Consider the following 18,207-nt stretch of genomic DNA (forward strand, 5'->3'; position numbering starts at 1 on the left):
CGGGGCGCCAGGGGTTGTAGCGAGCCGTGGCGGCCGCGCTGTGACGGGGCGGGGAGCCGAGCCGAGCCGCGTCGCTCTGGGCCATGTCGTGCTCGCACAGCGTGGTGTTCCTGCTGGACACGGCCAGCCCGGGCCGGCGGGCGCGGCTGCAGCGCGGTGCGCTGCGCCTCCTCACGCAGCTGTGCTGCCGGTTCGGCCTCCCGCGCCTCCGCTGGGCGTTCAGGTTCTTCGACTCGCTCGGCGGGCGCGGCGGGGCCTCGCGGGGTGGGGGCTTCCGCCCGCCCGATCCCCGCGCATGGGCCCGCTTCGAGGAGGAGCTGGCGGAGCGGTTCGGGGCGCGGGGACTCGGCGCCGTCCTGCCCGGCCCCGCGTCCCGCGCCGCGCTCACCCACCACGGCCTCAAGGAGACGCTCCTCGACTTCCAGTGGGACCGCCCCGAGATCGCGTCCCCCACCAAGCCCCTGCGCAGGAGCCGCAGGACGGGGCCGGCCGCCGCGGAGCCCGCCGAGAGCAGCGCTCCCCCCGAGGGCTTTGTGAACGCCGTCTTCCTGTTCTCCCCCTGCCCGCGCTCGCGGAGGGAGCTGCGGCGGTTCGTGTCCGGGAGCGACGCCGCGGCCTCCCCTGCGGACCCCCCCGCGGCACAGGAGCTGGCGGAGAAGCTGCTGCCCAAGAGCGTGCAGGAGCTGATCGCGGAGCAGAGGATCGCGCTCTTCTGGGTGGACACCGCTGAGTTCGCGCAGGTAACACGCTGGCACCGCACCGCGCCGGGCAGGAGCACCGGTGGGGTCTCTTCTGCGCTGCCTCCCGGATAAGAAGGGAGCGCAGTTTGATGCACAGGATCCTGTGCAGGAGACTGCAAACTGATGGTGCTTACCCTCTTGGAGACGGGATACAGCTGCAGCTGACTGTGTTCATTGGGGGGTGTTTTGGGCTTTGTGTTAGGTGGGAGCTGCAGCTATTCGGAATTGCAGATAAGCAGTCTGAGAGACGGGACTTGAAGCTGAACCCGTTTAAAGTGCTGGCAGCTCTTAATCTAGTGGGAATGGTATTTTCTCTATTGTATTCCGATGGAGGCTGATAAAGCTCATGAACCCAATTGGGAAGCACTGGGTTTAGATGCTGTGTAGTCATTTCATATGTGAGTTGCTGGCAATGCATCCGTCTTGATTTGTTCCTGTGAATGTTCTCTCTCTGCCAACACGAAGTGGAAACGTCTCTGTTCCTTGATTTCAGGTGATGGAATCCCCAGATCACGTTGGATACTGGACAATGTTGGAACTGATATGTCAGACCGGAGGAACCATTTTGCCAGCTGATGCCTTGGTGCATTTTTTGAGTCCCCACAACTTTGACTCCAGTTCCCCAGTGCCACAGACTGTCCCTTGGACCACGCTGCTGCCCTTGGATGCGACTTTGAACTGCTTGTTCTTGAAGCCCTCTGTATTCCAAGCAGTTTTCCCCCAGCAAGAAGGAACATTGTTTCTCAGTCTGCCTGGTAATAACACCCAGATAAGTGGCATAGTAGTAACTGTGATGTGCCAGGGCCTGTACCAGCTTTCCTTGGGGACAGGAGGTGTAGAAGTAACTTCAGATATTTAAGGGCCTGAGTTTAAAGCAAAAGTCCTGCATGGGTTCTAGTTCCTTTGATATGAGAGCTATTAGCCCATATTTCTGATTTAGTCTCTTCAGTTTTCCATGCTTCCATAAGCCTGGATGTATGAAGAACTGCTTGCTGATCCCACCTCATATAGGTGTATATATGCTTTTATGCATGCTTTGCCTCAGCTTCAATTTAACTAAGAATACAAATAAAAAGCCCCATCAAAAGAAAGTTTCGCTTCAAAGCAGCATGCAGGGTTCTTTGGCTCTTTTAGTGGTCCCTTGGTACACTCAGCTTCTTGAGAGCCTGGGGAGGAGGTCAGTTCTGCAACCACTTACTGGAGAGCTGTTCCCTGTTTAGCCATGAAACTTGGGATTTTTGGGATTTTTTTGCATCGTAGTTCCCTTCACCTCAATGAAAACGTTTTGTTTTTTTTTTTCCTTCACTTGTTTTAGGGTTTTTGCTTGATCTTATCCTTTGCTTATCTTATCTAGGAGGAAAGAAGCAAGAAAGCTGTCCTGTGATCCTGGAACCCCTTGCCATGAGCCAACGGCAACTGCATTGTCCAGTCAATATCTTCCTGAAAGGCAGCTTGTCAGGTTGGAACTTGGCACAGGCTGGGCACTTCCTCACAGAGAGCTGGATACTGCAGAGCTCACAGATTAAGCAGGCAGAGCGCAACAGGTCACTGTTCCAGCAGCTGTTAAGGACTTTAGTGACTGAAGAACTGCACATGGTAACTCTTTTCCTTTGCTTTAAACTAACACCTGTTCTGAAGCGGGCTGTAACAAAAGGGGTGACAGTTTGTGATGTTGTGACACTGCACATTGCTCATTCAGAGATAAATTCAAAACGTTCTTTAGGAAATCGTGTAAGTCTATAATCTGCTTGTTAAGTGTCTGTACCCCCAAGTCTCTGTATTTCTAGGTAACATAAACTTTTCCTCTTTCTTTTAATGTAGGTTGCTGAGGTATCGCTGTCTACAAGTTGGTGCTCCTGCACTGCTGTTTTGTCACCCCTCTCTGAGAGCACTGCAGTTCTGACTGTACTTGGTACTGAGAAGACTGCTGAAGCTCAGTGGTGCAATCTTGAAGGAGCTGTAGTGGAGGACTGTCCCCAAGACAGTGATTTTCACCTCCCAGATGTTGTAAATAGTGTGTTAAGTAAAATCGACACAGTGGTGGAAGATTCTCTGGCCAGTATGGGTAAGTGTCAGGAAATGCAAAACTTGCCATCTTTTGATCATCTCTAGATCTGTTTTGGAGTGGAAGGATTGAAAGTTAATGATTTGCTTTGTGAGGAGTCTCACTTTTTTGGGACTTGCTTATTTTGCCTTGTCCTCTGTGGCTCACACCTTCTGATAGGATGCAGAAATCTGCAGTGATGTATCTTTCTGTTTTATTTCCATTAGCTTGTAGATAAAGTGCAGCTACGCTGTGCCTGGGGATGAGTTGTTTGAGGCTTCCTAAAATGAGTTGCAAGCCATCCTTGGCCAGTAGAGCCTTTGGGAGTGGCTTCAGGGAGGTTGCTTCTAGCTTAACTGTTTTGTGTTAGAGTGAATCTTCTTATGAGTCTCCACACCTGATGTATTGGCCATTAAATTGGGCTTCCAGGACTAAAGGTTTGGAAACCTCTGCTTTAGAGTCTCTGTGAAGGCAAGGACCTTCTGCCACTTCATTTAGCTCTTTCTAATAATTTTCTGTGTGTCTGTTCACAGAAGAAGCTCCTGTGCCAGAGTGGGTCCAAAGGGAACTGTCCCATACAGGGGGCTGGCATCCTTCAGTACTTGAAGCATGGTATCCTACATCGAATGCTTGTGGAGCGAGCTCAGATCTGATGGAGTCATTCAGGTATGTTTCTGAAACGTGTCTCTTGAGTAGGAGACGTTGAGGGTTTCTGCTTCCTGATAAGTAGTATGGTTGTAGTGTTGCTCAGAATTCTGGAATTAAACACTCCTCTTAGTACTTTTATTTCTGTACTCAGTTTCCTGTGTGCTTTTGCTTCATTATATCTTGGTGTATGGACAAAAGGATCTGGGAACAGGATATTTGGGTAGTACTTAGAATGGATTAAGATTTTGACAGTTTCAGAAGGGATACAGGCAACTTAAGGTGATCTAAGCTACTTGGGGAAATGTCAGGCTTCAGCTTTTCTTATGCTATAGGATTCACTGCAAGGTACTGAAGACAGTGGTTGTATTATCACAGTTGGTATCTAGTAGGAATGAATAATCTTGCTTTCTTCAGACAGCTGCCTGAATGGAACATTAACAAAAGCCTAATGCAAGATAGCTTAGCACAAAGCTGCTCATGTAGTTTTGTGACATGGGTCAGTGGCATACCCACTGTACTTCAGGCAACTCTTGTCACGCTTGTTTCCAACTTTGTGTGACCCTTCTCAGGGGAGGTGGTGTGGGTTTTTAGTATCTGAAGAGTTTTGGGGAGCAGGCATTGGTAGTGTACTAGTATATGTTACTGGTACTTAGAAGAATGTGATTCCCGTCCACTGGGAACAAGGAATAAGCTTCCCACCCCCTTCTTTTTTGATAACTCTGTTGAATGGGTCTTTTATATAGGCTCCTGCAGGTTCCTTGTGCCAGCAGGAAGGATGATGTGGACCAACCTGAAGTGGAACTCTCAGAAAGTCTGTCTGAGCTGTACCAGAGAAAATCCAGTGAAACATCTGCTGCAGCTGGACCAGGAAATAACAGAAAGAGGCGTATGTATGCTTTGGGATTATGTGTGCCAATTGTCAGTTAAGGATGATAAAGACTTCTCAGCAGGCCTTAGTAATACATGAACCCTGGAGAGCTGTATTTTCCTGAGCAGTGGCATGCTTTAGATTTTCTTTTTTAATTTGGAGAGGGCATAATTTACATATTAATATTAGGATTGTCCTTTAAGAACAACCCAAATGTTCCGATTGAGGGCTGCTCAGCGACTGACAAAGCTGTTCCAGAGCAGCATGCAGAGCTCTGCAGTTTCACTAGTTGTTGAAATAGGGACTGCTCCAACTACTAGTAAATATTGCAAGCTCTCAACTTTGCTCTAATTTGGAGAAATAAAACGCTTTCTTCTAGAAGAGAGTTTAATCGTTGCATTTCGGTACACTAACCACAGTTCATTTATTCCCAAGTCTTGCTCTGTTGGCTATTTCTGTGATGTAAGACTGCTTTCCTATAGGTGTATCTTATATAGGTATAAGTTCTTATGCAGAACAAGTTTTCACCTCTGTTTTACTTAGAGAAGTAACTGTGTGTACATTTACGTAATGGAGAAGCACAAACCCTCTGTTTTCCACTAGAAGATTACTAATCTCACTTGACTGAATTCTGTATTGTGCTCTACCTTGGGTGGAGTTCCTGGTCCAGTGTGTGTGACAGTAGCACTCCCTTTCTGTGGTGTTGCAGGTGGGGTTCCCCGAACTCCAGTCAGGCAGAAGATGAAGACCATGTCCAGATCCCTACAGATGCTCAATGTAGCAAGACTAAATGTAAAAGCTCAGAAGCTTCAACCTGATGGTGAGCCACCAACAGTGAATGAGAAGGTTCCATGGAAGCTTTCAGCAAAAAGATTGAATGAGAAGGTGGAAGAAAAGGAAAAGGCACTTAAAATATCAATAGGTGTGTATTGAATTTCAGTCTTCATATTTGTAGGAGCTTACATGGGATTTTTATGGAAGAGAGAGAAAAGGATAATAATTGGAGTGTTAGGTGCTAGGGGACAGATCAGTGTTTGGGTTTCTGTATCTTCAGCTTGGCACAGAGTGGTTATTCTTTTCCACCCTTCTCCAAGTTAGTTTCTATGGATGTTTACATTCTAGCGTTCCAGCTAATCCTGGGGTTAGTTTCCTGCCTTTTCTCCATCTGAAAAAAGCAGTAAGGAACAATCTTTTTGCTTTTTATTGTTAACCAAAAGTAGTAGAGGGAAGCACCCATCAAGAGGTAACTCTAAATGTCCTGTTTAATCATCATGCAGAAATAAAGGACATTTCTTGACTGCTGCAGTAGCCCAAAAGCTTGCTGATCTACTTGGGAGCTAAGCTTGCCATTTGTCATGGGTCTGAACCTGGGACTGTTTCTGTTGTTGTTCTGTGATCTGGATGCATCTTTGCTGGTGAAAACCTTTGGTGACCTCCTCTGTTCTCTTCAGCCGGAATGAGTATTTCATCAGTAAGATAAATGGTGGTGAACAAGATTTGTATTAACTTTGACCATTTCCCTTGCAGACTTCAAAACTGAGGAGGAGCTGCAGTCCCATTTAATTGCAAGCTACCAGAAGGCTGTTGCTGAGGGAGTTCTTTCATCTGTGTGTGCTCAGAATATGATCATGGCCATTAAAAGGTTCTTGAAAATACAGGATGCCAAAGAGAAAGAGGTAGGTAAATGCATATGGGTTGTTGATGATCTAGAAATTAAAGTTTTTACTATTTCAGGCTACTTTTCCTTCATGTTACCTGAAGATTTTATGCACAGTTGCACATAGTTAGCAGTGGTTTTGACTACTTCTACCTGTGCCAACTCAATAGTGAAAATACTGTGGTAGCTGTAAAGAACACAGGAAAACCCAGTTTGGTTACTGGCTTACCCCTTTGGTAGAGATTTCAACAGATATATTTCTGTGACCTCATTCGGAATTCTGATTCTTAACAGTCTTTAACACTAATTATGGACTTAAAGTAACTCACTGAAAAATCAGTAAACTTGTGAATAATTGTAAAAAATACTATGAAAACCAAATCCATAGGCCTGAAGCTGCAAGCAGGTGACCTCTGATTTCAAGTTAGACGTTGTTCCATGTCTAATGTCATTGTGACTTTGCTGCTGAAGGAAAAAGAATTCCTTTCCTTGAAGGAGAAGGAAAAAATGAAGCTACTCCCAAAAGGCAGAGAACTGACTTAAAGTTTTTGCTGTAATTATGTATATCTGCAGGTGGCCTGTGTGGAAAGAGTCAGAAACCATCTCTTGAAGACCAGCAAAGTGCTCAGGCAACAGCATGGCTCACAGAAGGAGGCCAAAGTCAGAGAGTATGAGATGCTCTATTTACTTCAACTACTGGGATACTGTGGAGTTGGTTAGCAATTTTTAATGGTGGCTTTTTTTTTTTGTGCAAGTGGAAAAGTATTTAGATGGGGTAAATATTCCAGGGAGAATCCCTGGTCACAGTAAAAACACCTCATTAAATTCAGATACACATATGCTGTGTGCTAAGTATTGCAGCCTATATCTGAAATAAGGCATCTTCCCTGCCACCAAAATGAAATGCTAACCAAATTACGCTGTCAAAAGGAACCACTTCCCTTCCCACTGCTTTCTTGAGCACAACTTTTGCAGTAAATATGCTGTTTCCACCAGAAAAAAGGCAGTGTATGATATCTCTTTTTTCTTAGGTGCCGACTTCAGGTATTTTTACGCCTCGAGTTATGTCTTCAGTGCTCTTCACTGCAAAGCAACACAGATGAAATGGAGCAGCTGTTAGAAGAGGCAAGTAAATTATAGACCAGGTTGTGTTTCTGGATGGCACTAGATATGGAGACCTGGAACCTGTAGTTTTTTCCGTGATTTTACTGTAACACTTAATATTGCTTGCTCAAAATTTTGCTATTGCAACTGTCACAACTTAATCCATTTTCCCACTTAACTTTCTCTTCCAGATGACAGATATGCTGCGCATTTTGTGCCTCACCGAAGACTCAGGGTATCTTACAAAGTTTCTAGAGGAAATATTAGAATTGTAAGTACTTAAGCGTGGCTTAAGTGTTACTGGGGACCGGTTTTGGTTGTATATGTTCTTTGAGTAAACAGCAATCTGCAGCTTTGATTCACTGCATCTTGTAATTGTCAAAAGTTCAAACATTTCTGTTTGTTGTACTTGATTAAAGAAAAAGTAGCTGATAAGTAAGCTAATGAAAAAAAAACCTATTTGATTTTTTGGTTTGTTTTAATTGACATTTGAGAACAAAGATTTAGTTCAAACCTTGGGATTGAAACACTGAAAGTTTTGTGGGGGATTGTATTTGATGTGTGTTCTTTGACACTCTAGGTATATGAATTCAATGCCAAAGACCCTTGGAGATATTTACTATGGTCTTGGTACACAAATACCTGCGAAGCTGGCATCTGTTCTGCCTTCAGACTTCTTCAGTGATGACTCCATGACTCTGGATAGCAAATCTCCAGGCCTTCCACTGTCTTTATCATCTGCCTTAACTCCCACTGCTGTTTGTCTGTCCACTGAGAGCGATCAGCTGGAGGAGCTGCGCACCAGATCTGCCAAAAAGAGAAGGTAATTGCAAATAGGAAGCAGCTTGTTGTAGCCTGGGCTGTGGCTGAAGAGTTATCTAAACTACAGCTCAGATATCTCTCTGTTGCTGGATAAATAGTTGGGGCAAGCTGTTGATAGCTCTGCATTAAGGGCTCCTATTTTTCATGTTAACTTGCCATGGCTGACTATATGAAAGTGTAATATTGATTCTGTATGTGCAGCATACTATATTGTTAAAACTGCAGTTTACTTTATATCTCGATGTTGGGGACCCTAAGTACATTTTTGCAAATAGTGAAATGAGTTTTAATACCAACCTTAACTTTAGGTATAGCTCTTCAAATTGCAAATCATCTTTCAGTGTTGTAACATAGGGTATAATCTGCAGTCTGAATTTAGGTAAAGACTTCATATCTCTAGAGTCAAACCAAAGTTATTAGGTTGATAACTGGGCTTCTGATCTTATTTTAACTTAAGCTTTATATACTCTCTAAAGGAAAAATGTGTTAGCCAGACACAGGAGCATGACAGAAGCACCACAGAACTTGCGTCAAATTGAGATTCCCAAGACAGCCAAGGTTCCCATCCGAAAGGTAAGACCCTTCTGAAGGATTGTGTGTGGGTTGCTTCTGTCAGGATGCAGCAACATTGTGAAGTGACACTTGAGTGCAAAAACAGTTGCTCTGCATCCATTTAGCCAGTTGTTCTATATCAGCTGTACAGAGATCAAAATTGTTTTGAAGGAGGAATTAGTGTGGTTCAGAGCTTACATCTAATATTCATAGTAAGTAAACATAACATTACACTTCTGGTGAGGGAGGCTAATGTATACTTCTTGTTTCAGGAGAGCTTGCGTTCTTACCTTGCCTCTGAGAAGCCCCAGCAGATGCCTTCATTGCAGAAAGAAGCTGTGCAAGGTATATTGACTTCTAGCTTTGCCATGGAAAGTTGCGTCTTCAGCACATGTTCTCCCTGTAAGCTTTAGTTGAGCCATGATGGAATTACGCTGAAGCATGCTGGAAATACTAATTTTTGCTCAATTCTGCAAAAACTTTGGCTGTATTCTGTGTGTGTTCTCAATTGTGTATCCTGAAAGGAGTGAATTCCTGTATCTGGGAAACAGGATATCTCTGGAAAGTACTTAAAATTAAATCCCACATGTTCTCTGAACCAACATGTGCTTCAGTTGAGATTTTGTAGCTCACTTAATGTTCCTCCATATGGGACACTGACTGGCTGCTTTTCCTGCTATGGCATCTGCTTATTGCTGGAATAATGCAACTTTGTAAGACAAGTCCAGGATGGATTCGGAGGAGTACGTGTTCCAGTAGCAGAAAAACCATTTTCAATGCGTTTTGGCCTCTGAGAACTTGTTTTTCTGTTCCTATCTCTAGTGGCCTGACAAAATTGTCCTGATTTTCTTTTTCCTCTTTTTCCCTCTTTTTACCCTTTTAATCTAATCATTTCTTGCTTTGTCTTGTGTCACAGAGGTTACGAAGGTAAGAAGGAACCTCTTCAATGAAGAGATACTTTCACCATCAAAAAGGTCTATGAAAAAGATGCCTAGAAGCCAGTCAGTATCTGCTGTGGAAGGCTTAAGATACAAATGCAGTGATGAAGGCGCTAAAGGTAGGACATGACTGGCACGTGTAGGATTGTTGTGGAAGAGCTTTTCCTAAAATCCCTATTCTTGCATCCTCAGTTCTATGAAACAATTATGATGTGTTTTTAATGAAGGAGGAAATATTCTAGATCATTGCTGTGATGGTTGGAGGCGAATGGGATGGTTTTGAAACCGAAACCTATTTTTTTTACTGAATTTCCTGTGTCTCAGAACTGATGTCAGAATGCTTGGTTATAAAAGAATCTGTGAATGAAAGGTGAAGAATGAAAATTATCTCAGTAGGTTAATTATTTCTGACACAAAGTACTGATGATAATACTGAGGGAGTGGGAAGGAAGTGTAGACATTGGACTCTGAAATAATAGCTTATGAGTGCTGAGAGTGATGCACAAGGATCCTATATTGGCTGTCATTCTTAAACTGAAACCTAGACAAAGCTATTTACTTACTTATCCGAACTGCTTTATAACTGGGTGATGTTACAGCTCTTTCTTGACTTTTTTTTTTTTTTTAGATCATCGCAAGCTCTTGACCAAAAGAGTTGCAGAAACACCACTACATAAGCAGGTCTCCAGGAGGCTACTACAGAAACAGATCAAAGGCCGGTGAGTAAGCTCCTCCTGCATTTCTTCAAGTATTGGATGTGTAAGTAATGGCTGTGAGCACAGGGACCGGGTATCTTCTTTGTGATCAAAGTGTCACCTTCACCTAAGGTAGTAAGAGAACAAGTGGAGGCTAAGTTCTGTTGTCTGAGTGGGGAGAAATACTGCTTGACTCCTCATGTAAGTCAGGCTGCTTTAATTCCTGCAGCTAATTTCTGTGTGGGCTCAGTTGCTGTTTCAAGGGCTTCTGAAGAAAAGGCCTGTGCTGTGTTTTGTGGACTCTCGGCTGAAATTCAGCCTTTGCTTCCATGTGGTGCTGTTCCCTATACAGCTATTGAGTTACCTGTACTCAATCCTGTGTAAACAGGAGGCAAAGTGCTTACTAATTGCTCACCTAGAGTAGCCCACAAAGCAATACATAAACGTAGAATAGAATGTACTGCTTTTCAGCCTGTGTGAAGTTCTGGTTTTGTAAGTGTGAACAATGTGCCAAGTCCAAAATGTTTGCTGTTTCTCAAGGTCTTCTGATCCAGGTTGTGACACTGGTGTTGTAGAAGAATCTCCAGAGAAGGCCATAAATGGTAAACACTATTTTTTTAATACAGGTGGCTTTGCTGTGTTGTAGTGTGTAAGTTAAAGGGATAGTAACTGTTTCAAAGGAAAACACATGATGGACTTTGAGGGTGAACAAGATTCTGAGCTGCTGTAGTTACTGTCAAACCAGCACATGCAGAGTTTTTCTTGATGTGTTTTCAACGTGGTGTACTGTTACTCTAACACTGCTCTGATTTCTACTGTAATAGCCACTTGGCTCTCTGGAGTGACTGTTGTGTTGGCTGCTGCTGTTTCTTGTCCCCAGAAAGGAGGAAAACAGCATGGCTGAGCAAGCAGGAAGATGAAATCACTAGTAAAAAGAAACATGAGAATTAACTAGTCATTTAACCTGGATGTAACTTGCATTGAACATGGCTTTTCTAGCATTGGTTTCTGTATAATTGCTAGAGAGGAATGAGAGTTACCATGACTTAAAGGAGGAAGCAGTATGATGTGAAAGATTTATATGCATTAATATTCCAAATCTCCAGGAAAGCCAAATCTTTCTTTGCTATGCTTGCCTGAAAATGTGGTATTTGAAATGCATTTCTTTGAAATGCTTGCCCTGCATGTGATATTCTAGCTGTATGGAAGTTTCTTTGTGGTGTGCTCAGTTACAAACTGTTCCTGAAGATGTCCTCATTGTTGAGGGAAACAGAAGTCTCCATCTCCAGTCTCCTTACCTTTGCAGAAGCAGGGTTGAGAAGAAGCCCACGCATCAAACAGCTCTCTTTGAATAGGACCTGCTCTGGAGTTTTCTATTCCACTACACAGCCCAGCTCACAAAATTCACAGCTTGTCCATCAAGGACAAGAAGAGGAGAGCTCTACACTGCGGGATGTAGAAGGTACTGAATAGGATTTGAGCAGACTGGTGTTGCTGATCTGAAAAGCTGGCATGGATAGCTCTGATTTTGATTTGATTTGGCTCTACAAGAGATTGCAAGAAGCTAAGATTTATCATGTAATATCTTCTGTAGACAGAAATTAATCCCTAGTAATTTTTGTTTTAATTGGAAATCTGAGTTTGAAGGATGCTTAGGCAGCTATTCCTATGGGGAATACGCTGCCAACTTAAGAAACCAGTCAGGCCCATCTACCAAAACACTGCTGATTGTCAGTCTACATTCCTCAAATGTAATGAAATCCCTCTAAAATGTGGGACAGAATTTCTAAAGCTTTCTTTCAGTCTACTCTGTGGTAGCATAAAGCAGTGACTGATGGGATCTTCTTTGATGGCTTTCTCAGTAGGATTATCAACTGTAAATGGTAACGTTTAGTTCTTTGTATTGTGCTTACTAGAATCCTTAGTCACGAACCAGAACTTTAAGGTACAAGCTGTAAATACTATTAAGGAGCTGAGCTACTTTGGACTTTTTTTCCTCTTAGAGCACTTTTTCTACAGGTGGACATTAGTTTCATACTGGGAAATAACAATAATTCTGGAGGAGCTTTAACATCTGGCTAGAAAAGAACATGCCAGAGCTATAGGCTTTGTACATCTGAGGTGATTGTGACAATTGTTTGTGGCAGATTACTTGGTGTTAGTTGAATTGTACCATTCTACTTTCTAGGCATGAAGCAGCATTCACAGAGTGCCCCTGTCCAGACCCCCAAGAGGCTTTTCTTTGGTGCTGTGATTGACACGTGTAGCCCTGCAGCAAATCCTTCACCTGGAAGGAGAAGAACAAGAAAAGATTCCTTACACTCAGAGGAGCTGACTGCTTGTCAGGTAGAAATACTTACCTCTCTTTCTATCCCTTTTCTCTGTTCATGTTTGGTGAGACCTACATAGCTTCAGTTTAGTGTTTGTTAAGTCTAAATGTTTTTTGTTTTAAATCTTGAAGTAAGTATCAGGAGGGGTAGATAATACTGCTGGAATAGAACAAGCCTGATTCTTCATTTATTTATTTATTGTCCCCAGCAGACTCCTAGAAAAACACCTCATAAACCTGCCCAGAAGCCAGTGAATTCTGCCAGTAAGCTGCCAAGGAGATCACCTCGCATCCTTCTGAGGACACCACAGAGGATGGAGAAGACTCCTGGCAAAAGCCCAGCTGCAAAGAAGACTGCAGTTAAGTGTTTGGGAAAGTACTTTTCTCATCCTGCACAAAAGGTCAAGTCACCATCTGCATTAGCTGAAAGCAAGAGCGTTCACTCACTGCAAGGAACTTCTGAGGACTTTTCTTCAGCAGAAAGACTTTCCCCTCCTTGCAAAGAGACTGGCTTACACATGCCGGAACACGAAGGATTCACAGGGCTCAGTGCCTCACTGTTACCTCTGACAGATTCAAACCCAGCTGCTTCTCCCTCCTCTGCCATGCAGGAAAGATGTTCTTCAGAACTACAAACTCCAAGACGTTCCTTGAGGTACCTCTCAAAATTAGCATCTCCAGTTGGTACTCAGAGGCAAATCCTCCCAAAGGAAATTCAGTCACAGTCAGATCCATTATCTCGAGCAACTAAAAGTACACCCAGAAAACCTGAAGATCCAGGTTCAGAATTATGTACCAGCACACCAAGTACAGAGATAGCACAGCTTGCTGTGAGGTTAGAGCCTCCCTTCAGTTCTCTCAGTGAACGCTCCATGGACAGTGTAATAACATACTCTCCTTCCCATGTGGAGGCTAAAGAGTCTGACTGGGAACTGTGTGCATCCAAACCATATTCTCAAAGATCTCCAGGTATTGCTGGCACTCCGCTGAGGTCTCTGCTTCACACATCCAAGCAGGCCAGATGTGAACTAAACCCTGGAGGAGAGAATCTCACAGTTGCGTGTGCAACACCTGAAAATAAGGACAGTTGTCATGACAGCGGTGGTAACTCTTCTGTAGAAAGCCTTCAGCTCTCTCAGTTCCAAGCTACTCAAAATACCCCTGTATTAGAGACAAATAAACAGATGGAGGTAGTTTCTCAAAAGTTTCCTCCAAGAGAGGACTCTGAAAACTTGGAGAAGAATCTGTCTCCAAAGCCTTCTGCTGGAGAGCAGGTCCATGCACCGAATGCTGAGAGAGAGTGTGAGCAGTGGTTTAAGGAGGGGAACTCCAGTGCAAACACCCGTGAGTCCTTCCTAAGTGGTTCTCAAACAGTTAGTGAAGACTTGGAACCAAAAACCTTGAAAGAAGAATACACGGGGCTGAAGGCTCCAAGACTTAAGAGACACTCTAGGTTTGCCCTGAATACTTCACCTCCTATGCCAAAGTCTCCTCCTGCCTATTCTTTGCGCTGCACTGCAGACCGGAGGCAGCGGGAAGCTGCAGCACGGATGGGAAATCCTCAACTTCTAGCCAAGTTCTCCACTCCTAAAAGTCATTGCAAGCTGTCTTCTACTAGCCCACCAACCTACGAAGTTGAACTTGAAATGCAAGCTTCAGGCCTGCCCAAACTTCGCATCAAGAAAATCGGCTCTTGCTCATCATTGGAGGTTCAACCTGAATCAAGTGCCAGCAAACCCAAGGGGGGTGAAAGCCCCTTTGGTGAACTGGCTGGGACCTGGTGTAGCAAACACCCAGGAAAACTAGCAGCTGCTTGTGTTTCACCATCCTGCTTCAGCTCTTTCCACAGTACACCTGGGAAAGGTGCAGGACAGACCTACATATGCCAGTCATACACCCCAACAAGCTGTGCCTCTAACACCTCCCCATCACCCTTGGAAGCAGGGGTTCCCTGGACACCTTCTCCAAAGCAGAAAGGGAAGACTACCCCTGATGCTATCAATGACTGGCCTCGGAGAAAGAGAGCAGCAGGCAGCACTGCTAATGTTAGCTGTGCTCAAAGTGAGAGGAATGCTGATGAGTGGAAAATGATGTCAGCAGGCAGAGAGGTGAAGATCTTGGAGCACTGCAGCAGCAAAGGAGCAAATGCTCTTGAGGAATTTGAGGTGGAAGGGGTTTGCAGGCTCCAGGACCTGGCATCTCCTGGTGACTCTGAACCCAGGGATGATGAGGACTCTGCCAAGGGAACTTTTGGCCTGAAAACACGGAAGCGGGTCTTAATGTATCTGTCTCCAGAGAAGGAGGGGAATCACGATGCCAAGAGACCTTGCACTGATAGGTGCAGTGTGGATCTCACTGGCTTTCCCTCAGATGATGGCAACAGAAGCAAATTGAAGATGGATTCTGTGCTTCCTGAGAAACCAGGAGCATGTGCGCTCATGACTCTTGAGCAGCACAGTTGCATAGGGGATGACGATGTCTTCCTTTTGTCAGGTAATTCAGTGGCATGAGTGACCCTCTATTGAAATTGAAATGGTTAAAAATGGGGGGTAAACAAAAACAACAGCACAGTTATTTTCTGTCTGACTACCTGAGGGAGAAGGTGGTGGAGAGGCAGAGTGGCTTGTAAATGACATGGAAGTTAAGGATGTGGAGAGGCAGATTGGATGTGATGGAGCATTAATGATGGAAGACAGATCAGAGAAATATGAAGGAGCAGGAGGCTGGAAAAGGAAACTTTGAGAACTTGGGGAGGGAGGATCCCAATTGCATTCAACTGGCAATTGAACCCAATTTATGTGGGTTTGTGTTGATGCTGCTAGCTGTTTCTGCCCAGCATCCAGCACTGAAACTGACTGTCTTAAGCCTAAAGTTTGGCTGCTTCAGTATAGACTGGAGCCTTGGTGGGCGAGTCCTGTGGATGCTGTTATTTATTGGTGCTTTCTGTGTGCGCATAGTGGCAGGCCCATTGGAAATGGGTATCAGAAAGGATTGCCTTGCTAGCAGCTGTGTTGCATCGGTTGGTATTTAAGCTTAAGGTACCTCTGCTTTTGCTGTGGGTACAGATGATGCAGCTGACCATGGTGAAACAGGCTGACTTGGCTCTCTAAGCAATGCCCTGTGAATTTCAAATACTTTAACCCAGTATTGTTCTAAAACTAAATGTTATAAGGGACTACAGCAGATATTGTTCTATAGTCACTGCATGCCCTGAAGCTTCAGTCTTTGTTTCCTTTTTCAAGGAAAGGTTTGTATAGAGGCAGTCTTAGTCATTCAGCAGATATCACTGAGAAAAAATGGGCAAACGTTAAATCAACGTTAGTCCATATTCAGGACAGGAAATGAGTGGTACTTAGCCTCAAGCTAGTCCTGTAGGAGATAATTCCAGGCTGCTCTTTACCTTTCTTCATGCAGAAACTCACTCTGCCAGCCTAGATTTTCTTTCAGATAAACGGAGTATCACTTGTAGTGATGGAAGTTTTGAGGTAGAATTATGTCTGTGCATGAGACTGATCTGACAGTACCTTTAAGTTGTCACTTTGCTGCAGCATCTCACTGTGCTTCTCCAGGCTCAACGCCACCAGTAAAGAGCGTGCTCTCTGCCAGCAGCCTTGTAGCACTGACCCAGTCTCCACTGCTTTGCCAGGGACAGACACCACCGCCTCGGAGGAAGGATGTTCAAGGTAACCCCTGTGCTATGAGGAAAGGCAGTGCTCTCTGACTGCAGCTAAATGACAGTGTCATTTCAGTGTCTCCATCTTGCATGCTTCCAAGAAGCTTGGCATGACCTGGGAAGTGTGGGAAAGAGGTAGCAGTGAAGAAAGAGTAGCTTAGTTAGAAGTGCAGCTTACCGTTCTTTGTATCCAGTTGGTATTTCTTAGAGCCACTAGTAAACTTGGGCGAAGTGTAACTTTAATTTCTTCTTTCTATTTTGTAGAAGAATCTGATGCCTTCCCAATTGCTGCCAACCAGGAGCTGTCTCCCTTCCCCGTCCCAGCTTTCAGGAAACGTCCCCTTAGCAGGACTTACTCACGGAAAAAGCTGCTCAGCTGAAGTTTGGAGCCAGAACAGTACGGGAAACTTGGCATTATCCCTGCTGTACAATGTGCTTTGTAACAAGGACCTTGTATTTGGTGCTGGGCTTGGAGCTGTCTTGTGTTGATAGGAGACTAGATGCAAGCATATGGCACATGACAGTGGAAATAAGGACCACTCCAGAAGTGTAGTGTGCTTGAATTAGTTTTTACCTCAATTTACAGCATCTCTCCATCCAGTCAAAGCCTAGCTAGGTCTTTTTGGCATTTCTGCATGTGGTAGCTGAGTTTTGCAGTGAAGGTTCAATTCTGCCAAAGAGGGAGAATCGTTACTTTTCTACAACTTCCTTGTGAAATAAACTGATGTGAATTTGCATTGTGTCACTTAATCAGAAGTCTCTCTTTAGCCCAAGTGATGGGTGAAGGATTGGGGCTGCAGGAAAGATGTTGGTGGTGAGTGGGTACAAAACAAGCTGCATGCTTCTGCTCTGTATCTTGTCCTGACACTGGATCTCTCTGTTGCTGAGAGCTTAGTGGGAAAAATAACAAGCAGATGAACTGCATTAATGAGTAAATTACTCAGAAATACTTGACAAATGCCAAAAGAGTGCAGAGGAGGGGAAAGATAACAGCTGGGAATAGGGAAGAGGAGGAGGAGTTTGAATTTTCCCTCTTTGTAGATCATGCATGGTTTGGTGTAGGAGCTCCTGGTCACAGCTGGGTAAGCTGGTGCTGATGGAGTTAACTGTATTGTCCTTTTCTGCATATTGCAGTGGGCCAGAGTTGGATGGAATAACAGATGACATGTCAAAGACTGTTCTTTACCAGACTCTGTCACTGATAAAATAGTGACTCAATTGTTCTAAACTGTGACATGTGCTTGTGTTCTAACCCCATGAAGATAGCAGGAACTGTGACTGTGCTCAAGATGCAGCCGAAAAGGGGCTGAAATTTTGCATTACTTTGCAAGGGCTGATTTATTTATTTTTTTTTTTTCCCTGGGGATAGTGACCTGTTTGTGCCCAGCAGGATATAGGGGAAGTCACTCCACTCTGTCTAGTGGATGCACAGGAAGCAGAGTGCTATGAAGATAGTGTGAGGTTACCCTAAAACCTAAGGTCACCATGGCAATGCAGAAGTTTGTTACCTGACCTTGAGGGGCTTAGATGGTATTGGTTGGAATTTGTTTCCTGGAAATACTATTTCTGCAGGAAAACTAACTTTGCTGATGGGGAGGAATGGTGTCATTACCAGTGATTGTTTTGCTTGTGGGAGAGATGCACTTGCTTCAAGGGCGAGGATGGCTACACAAGCATAGAGCTCCAAGATTACTACTTACAAGTAGGATGGATGCATCTTTTACCTACTGGAGATCTTTGTTTTCAACAGCAGGAAATAAAGTCTCTCAATCACACACAGAGCCCTCAGTAATGTCCACCCTCAAAGCAAGATCAAGTATGTCAGAGGAAGATCAGAAGGTAGGTCCTACTTGTGATGTTGGCTTTGAACTCGGTGTGTGCTACTCCTCAAATAGTGGTTGTGGTTTGGGCTGAAGGAAGAAGCTGGCTGTTCTGGGATCAGGTAGCCGAGCTGCTGTTTCCCCCCCTTTAAAGTGGGTACCTCAGCTTTCATTTCTTGCTCTGCAAGGGTTAAACTGAAGTCCCCCTTCCTGAGGTAGATGGTGTCAGTATTAAGTTGCAAGATTGTATTTAATCTCCCTTACATTCAGCCAGGAAGTTTTCCTCAAAATAGTCAACATGGCTTGAAGTAGCTTAT

The 18,207-nt window shown here is 44.4% G+C and overlaps 1 protein-coding gene across 1 annotated transcript; it reads left to right on the top strand.

Moving 5' to 3' along the window:
- Nucleotides 1-59: 59 nt before the first annotated feature.
- TICRR (TOPBP1 interacting checkpoint and replication regulator) lies at nt 60-16,805 on the top strand. The gene is given in 22 exon segments (XM_061446780.1): nt 60-740; nt 1,234-1,495; nt 2,095-2,336; nt 2,562-2,811; nt 3,321-3,450; nt 4,176-4,318; nt 5,010-5,222; nt 5,828-5,976; nt 6,531-6,625; nt 6,989-7,082; nt 7,253-7,332; nt 7,642-7,884; nt 8,360-8,456; nt 8,708-8,780; nt 9,352-9,492; nt 10,002-10,092; nt 10,609-10,670; nt 11,375-11,530; nt 12,257-12,414; nt 12,610-14,890; nt 15,967-16,080; nt 16,335-16,805. Coding segments are annotated over 22 exon segments (5,847 nt in total). The 5' UTR covers nt 60-83; the 3' UTR covers nt 16,451-16,805.
- Nucleotides 16,806-18,207: the final 1,402 nt, after the last annotated feature.

This window comes from Pezoporus flaviventris, unplaced genomic scaffold (genome assembly GCF_033815535.1).
Source record: "Pezoporus flaviventris isolate CSIRO_AGI_PZ_B2104156 unplaced genomic scaffold, CSIRO_AGI_Pfla_v1 ptg000006l, whole genome shotgun sequence".
NCBI classification, from domain to species: Eukaryota; Metazoa; Chordata; class Aves; order Psittaciformes; family Psittacidae; genus Pezoporus; species Pezoporus flaviventris.